This window comes from Anneissia japonica, unplaced genomic scaffold (genome assembly GCF_011630105.1).
Source record: "Anneissia japonica isolate Jap-2015-1 unplaced genomic scaffold, ASM1163010v1 scaffold1889_len2455224_cov183, whole genome shotgun sequence".
NCBI lineage: Eukaryota > Metazoa > Echinodermata > Crinoidea > Comatulida > Comatulidae > Anneissia > Anneissia japonica.
Window position 1 is genome coordinate 27,918 of NW_022752980.1, and position 7,112 is coordinate 35,029.

The window sequence follows — 7,112 nt, forward strand, 5'->3', positions numbered from 1 at the left end:
ATATTTATATATTTTAAAAGTATTCATTTTGAGTGATCCCAGGAAAGAATTTGTATTGGCTAGCAAAAAAAAAGCATTTGAAATCTAACACTGTTTACAACAAGGGGGCTGGATACGTTCCTGTATTATAGGTCTGTTTACAGGGTTTAATTTTAACCCCTAAATAATAACACGCTTTTGGCTGAACACAGTGAAGAATAGGACCACGGAAAGTAACCCAGTGATCAATTTTTGGCGCTATTTATTCTATTTATGGCCTACCGTATATAATCTTGTTCCAAACCACTCCGTGCACATCCGGTGCCAAATTAAATTGCCTCGCGGGGAAAGCATACGAAGAACCAGGGATATATAGACACATCAGGCTATAAAAGAAAATTTGATTGTGTGGACAGAGCTGATAAATACAAATAAATCAAGCAAAAAAGTAAATTATCAGTAATTGCTCGATGTATACATTCAGAGAAAGCAAGCATAAAGAGTGGGTGGGGATGGAAATTGTTGGGCCTTGGTGACTTGGCGAGTCCAGATCCGGAAATCATAAACTTTGAAGGCTAATTTCTCATATATTGTTCTTTAAACAGCTGTGTGGTTAAACGCTTGTAACTTCATAAGGAAATGTCCGATTTGAATGATTTTTTTACCATTTTTATAGCTATTATTTTACCCTCTAACACTGTATTAATAACTCAAAATCGGTTTTTGCGACGAGTGACTGGTTTGGCTTGTCTTCGCCACATATAGACATGTCATTCATTATTATGAAATAAAAGTGAAATGAACCCCCAAAAAGACAAGCAAAAACGTGCAGTGAACTTTTACATTCATTTCTTTATTTCGGAAATGTATTTATATAGAATAAAAGAAACCCAACAAATTAAGATGAAGAAAACATGAACAATAGAAACAGAAAATTTTCTTCCTAAACTTTTACAAAAAACTTTGTTAATGAGATAAAAAGCAATTAATGAGATATAGATTTTTGAACATATAAAAATTTGCGGAAAATATGGAAAAAGGGGTAGATGGACGGAATTATCAAATTTTGTATGTCTGAGTCAGTCGATTGTTTACACATCCAAGATAAGTCATGTGACGCCCATCGACAAATCCGTCTATTAATAGGTTTTAAATGTTATGATTTTTAAAATACATAAAATGACGCCAGGTAGATTATAATTTTTTTAATTATTTTCACAATTTTGTAATCTTTTCAATAATACCAATAACACATGCAACACTAACAATTAGAAAAGAGTACAAATACCCTGATTACACAAAACTCCTGGTCAAGGCTTCATAGAAAATGTTGGGTTGTAGTAGAAGGCCCCTTTCTAATAAATCTGTCAAAAAGTGTGTTTATGGGATTTTGGTCTACAGTAGTTGTTTTTTTTAAATAGAAAAAGTTACCGTATAGTCAAGGCGTTGTGGTAGAATGTTTGGTAGTAGTTAGTGGGCCCCCTGAGGCCTCTCGGGGGCCCATTTATACTGGGACCCAGAAAGAACATGCGTTACCCTACTGTTCAGGATCGATAGTAAAGGGCTAGCTAGGCACCAGAGTATTTAGGTGAACCCTTATCAAACCAATATTTTATTATATGCCTGCAGTGGCCTAACAAGTCATGGGGCGGTAAAATGTTGGGCCCTTGCATATCAGTAAATTAGTTTTGCTAAGTGATCAGGGTGGGTAATCTCCCACAAATAAAAAAGTAAATTATATTTAAATTTATTTCAGAGGTGCCACAATTATAAAATATCTTACCTCAGCTCTAACCATGTTGGGGCTGAAGTGGGTTAGACCCTCTATCTGTAGAAATTCCTTACACAGGCCTCTCTAAGGAGTTCCTTGATTCCACCACTGATAATAGTATTCCAATTAAATAATTTATGTAATAGTACTACCAATGTCGAATAGTGTAAAAAATGAGTATAAAATTTCGGGATTAAAAAATCACTTTGAAATTTACTATCAATTTATAGGGGGTCGAGTCGAGTGTGGAAAATCACACTATGAGCCCCAGGGGGAAAAAAGTTTGTGAAGCGAGGCAGTAGAGCAAAACAACAGAAAGGGGCTACTGTATACTACTCAGAACAGTACTTGAAACGGTAGTCGCTTGTAATGCATCAAAAAGTGAGGCACTATCTAGTAGTATACTCCCACATGTAATGAATTAACCTACATGTAGGCGTGGCACTATAGCAGGTCCGGTAGCTGCCGATCCCGTATATATATAAATATATTTAGCAATATGACAGACAAAACATTAAATGTCATTTTCATGTTTCAAATATCATGTAATATCATGTTATATCGTGTAATATCAGTTTTCACTATTGTGCTGCCAGCTGCCTCCCTATCAAAATTCACCACTGACAAATTCAATGCTATATTCTTGTGATTATCTTATTCATCATCATATCATGTAATATCGTGTAATATCAGTTTTCACTATTGTGCTGCCAGCTGCCTCCCTATCAAAATTCACCACTGACAAATTCAATGCTATATTCTTGTGATTATCTTATTCATCATCATTATCATCATTAAGGTTTATAATGAGTATTAAGAAAGACTCAAGCTAAAAAATAAAATGCACTTAATAAAGAATATTAATTAATTATAATAAATTATTTTCAAGAAACCCATACAATGCAATATTTATTGTGTAACAATACTCAAACTTAAAGCATGTAAAAACGCATTCAAACAAACCATTATAAACTGCCTGTCTACAGACATACGACCTTCGAACTTTGGATTTTGGTTTAATTCCCTTGACAACCAAACGTGACAGATATGTTTTGGTCGACGTGCCATCTTCACTGATCCTTGTTTATTCATGATAAAACACAAAAATCAATCCTTTACAAATCTATTGAAATCACTTATCTTTGCGATAAACTATCATGCAAATTGCTTTGTGTAAACTACAACCCTGAATTTTGTTATAGATGATAAGTTGTCAGTGTGATTGCCAACAGTTACAAAGATGATTGAAAGGAAGTCATTAATTTTCCAGCATTTTTATCCACATAATCCACACAAACAATACTTTCCCAAATTCTGTGAGTCAGCAGCATACGATTCATCAAAATATGAGCTAAAGAAAAAGTTGCCACGTTGTTTTTTTTCCCTAGAAAAAATCCACAAAATGTTATTTGTGACACCAAGGAGGTATACCCTTGGTGACACTAACCCTGTGATTTCTTTGAATGCAACCTATAAATCCTGAAACTGTGCACTATTAAAACTATAAATTCAAAATGTCAGATCTATAAAATATGTTTGAAATTCAGATCAGATTCAACTTGTCATTAAAATCCATAAAATATTCAGTATTTAAGAAACAAAAAATCCAATTCAATACAGTATAATCATATTATTAGATCCTGTCTTGCATACTATTTTTACCGTGTCAAGATCATCATCTTTCTGTCTGTAATCAAAAGCTATCAATTGCCAAGTACAGATGAACACATATTAAATAATTCATGATTATTCGCTGGTTTTACTGATGTTCAATAATATTTCTTTGTGCGGATTTAACCAAATATAGATGCAGGATAAAGAAGCCAGCAGGCGTTAATAGCTCATACTAGAGCTGTGCTGTGCATGTTGGATAATCCAATTAAACTTTACAACATTCCCTCAAAATTCTACAATGAAATTATAGATTGCATAATAAGTATCACTACCAGGAAATAGAAAACAATAATTGTTAAATTTTTCCTGTTTGTTTATATATAGAGCATTTATGTATTATATCTCAGCGATAGGATGGAAATTATCACATAAAAAGCAACAACAATTTGGAAATTGAACTGTAAATAAATTGGCAGTAAATTAAGGATGATACTTAAAAGATTTCATGTAGATGAGTAGCTGGTAGTAAGCAATGGCAGTATTTTTTTTTTTTTAAGAATGTTCAATGCAATTATATAACCTTGCTTTAATTGCTTCAAAAATGTTCTTTCTTGTCTTTAAATTTAAAAACTAATGAATGACCGCAAACAGTAATATCTTAAGACCTGAGACTTTACGACAGAAATATTCAAGGAATTAGTTTTCCAGGTTGGGGTCAAAGGATAGATTGACACCCCAACTGCAAAAACTCGGAAGCATACAATAAAGGTGACTGTGATAAGCACTCAAGTAGCTCTTAAGTACTTTTATATTTTTGTATTATATTCTGGATGCCAAACAAGTCACTCGTCGCAAATCGTGTTTTTAGAAAATGGCCAAATCATGCTGGAATGTCAAATTTTTGAAAATCTATTTTATTGCACTAAACTATTACCTTTATATACCTACACATCATTCTATGCTGTTATTTTCCCAATGTGCAATGTTAAAACAACATTTTTAAGGATTTGATGATAGTTTCTGCATGATAAATGCCTGAAATCATAAACTATGAAGGCTGATTTCTCATATATAGTTCTTTAAACAGCTGTGTGTTTAAACTCTTGTACCTGACTTCATAAGGAAATGTCCGATTTGAATGATTTTTTTACCATTTTATAGCTATTATTTTACTCTCTAACACTGTATTAATAACTCAAAATTGAATTTTGCGACGAGTGACTGGTTTGGCTTGTCTTTGCCACATATGGTGATGATGTGATGTCATCATGACCATATTTAGTCATGATGTACCTATATATGGTGATGTTGTGATGTCACTATGACCATATTTAGGCATGTCACATTTTTTGTCAAATAAACTTTAGTAGTCTGTACAGGGCTTTAACAAGGACAAGCAATGTACTCGCAGGTTTCAAACTTGCTCAATATTGCACTAATAGTCCACTCCATATGTGTGTGTGTACTAAGTCATTATGCTTTAATAGATGTCCTGCAGTTTTTTTACCAAACCACCAAATAAAAAAGATCAACTTAATAAATACCTGAGATGGGATCCAGTAAAGGAAGTTGCCAATAGCAACACCAGCTGCTGTTCCACCTCTGCCTACAGTCAGTATGACATCATCAAACCTGTCAGTCACTCCCTAAAATAATAATTCAATGAAAATGATCAATAAATATATATAATCAACCAATCAATCAATAAACCAATTAATCAATTCAATCAATTATCCCATTAATCAATCATTAACACTCTGCCCGCCAAACACGGACGCAATGCTTGACAGCCAATCAGGGAGATCTCCGTATTTCAGGTATTTTTACGGAATCCGATAGATGGGGTAATTACTGACATGTACTAACAATTTGAACACTATATTCAGTCTGGACCGTAAGTATTTCACTATATGTTTGTTTACATTAGCATAGAGCAGTATTTATTTACTTTCACAAAATCGCGATTATCTCAGCTTCCTTTTGCAAAATTGCATAAATCTCCAAAAGTGTGTCATTTTCATTTTACTGTTACGGGTCACAGACTGTGATTAGAATAAAGTGTTTGGGACCATTGTAATGTAAAGCTAAAATGTTTGTAGTTCTTGTAGTATTCACTACATGTCAATCTGATCACATACACACTCTCTACGAGCTTCGGAAAGGTGTTAAAATTGGCTAAAAATCTGGCGGTGGCTGATACTATTTTTTCAATCCCCTGGCGGTCAGAGTGTTAATGAACAAAATCAATCAAAACAATCAATCACTTTATCAATGATCACGACATCATTATATACATGCTAAAAAATGTTGCACTCCTATTTGCTACATATACAAGTGCAATGTTGCACTCACATTTGATACATATGCATACAGGTACAATATAAACCCTTTGGGAGTGGAGATGTTTTAGTTATTAAACTAATGCATGCATGATTAGAGCCCAGGATCCCTGGATTACCAGGCAAGCATTTCAACCACAGAGCTACAGTACAACACTACTCAAAATTAAACACTGTTAAATACAGTAAATGTATTCCATAATAGATCTGTTAAGATTGTGCTGGATGAAAAACCAGATATTTTAATATATTAGTTTGCTCCAATCAACTTACCTGTTCTAAGAGTTCTTGCCAGCCACACAAGTAACCATGGAGGCCAACAACATTGGATCCACCAATAGGGATTGAATATGCTTTAATACCCTTTTCCTCTCTAAAAAACAAAAATAAGGAAAAAACATATTTGGCAACATTTTAATAAAAAAAAAACATGAATATGCTTAACAGAGCCCACAAAGACACATCAAATCAATGGCAAACATTGTATAAGCCTCCATCTGTGCTGTGTTTTCAATACATGTAAAATTTTTCTACTGCTAAAATGTGTTTGTCTAACCCTGAGTTGATATCTATTATTAGCCAAAGGGCAGGTGAGGAGGTAATGCTGGGAGAGGGATGCTGATGGGCCACACAACTTACAAGAAAATGTATTTGACAGATGAAAGCAGCCGTGATTGCTGCACAACAAATGCACACATTTACATCACTTTAAACCATAACTGCAACTTCCTGCAGTCTGTCGGCAAGCCGCTGCATTCTTGGCTCAAGGTCGGTCTTCTCTTGAGCTTTTATGGGAACCAAGTACATGGATGCACCCATCAAACTGTTCAATAACATGTTCCCATGACAACCAGTCTCAGAAAGGTTCTAATAAAAGATGCAAAATTAATTGCTGAATGATCGAAAATATGAGATGAATGTGTTAAGTAATGATTTATTTTTTTTTATTATTATTTTCATTTATTTACTTGGAGCCCTGGAGAGCAGTTGGCTGGGCATAGGCAGTGAGTATAAGCACAGCCTTAAAGAAGTGGGAAAAGTCAAGGCTAGTAAAAACACTAGACTCAAATTAGACCAGCGGATAGAGGAGGCGATGTTTACACTGAATGTCATATAATGAGTATTAAGCAGTGGAAAATCAAGAAATTGAGAATAAAGGGGTCCAGGGAAAGACATTCGCAGACCAAGGGTCCAACAACCATGGTAGGGCTGAGAAAAACTATAATTGTGGCACCTCTAGATTGCTGGAAATGGCTCTCTTACACTTAAATTTGAATACAATTTTCTCCATTCTTTAAAAAGAACTTAAAAATAATATGAAGGGGCACAGGTCAGCTGAGTCCCCCCAGGGTTCCATCTTCAATCTGCCACTGATAAGTATTTACCTCTGACCTGGACCTGAGTAGAAG

At 34.4% G+C, this 7,112-nt stretch overlaps 1 protein-coding gene across 1 annotated transcript in view; it reads right to left on the minus strand.

Moving 5' to 3' along the window:
- Positions 1 to 2,522: 2,522 nt before the first annotated feature.
- Positions 2,523 to 7,112, minus strand: part of LOC117122496 (bifunctional D-cysteine desulfhydrase/1-aminocyclopropane-1-carboxylate deaminase, mitochondrial-like) — a 7,233-nt gene continuing 2,643 nt past the window's right edge. The window contains exons 3-6 of the mRNA XM_033268083.1: positions 6,434 to 6,570; positions 5,977 to 6,076; positions 4,909 to 5,010; positions 2,523 to 2,579 (exon numbers count right to left, since the gene is read on the minus strand). Coding sequence (XP_033123974.1) covers positions 2,523 to 2,579; positions 4,909 to 5,010; positions 5,977 to 6,076; positions 6,434 to 6,570 — 396 coding nt within the window. The remainder of the gene's footprint in view (positions 2,580 to 4,908; positions 5,011 to 5,976; positions 6,077 to 6,433; positions 6,571 to 7,112) is intronic.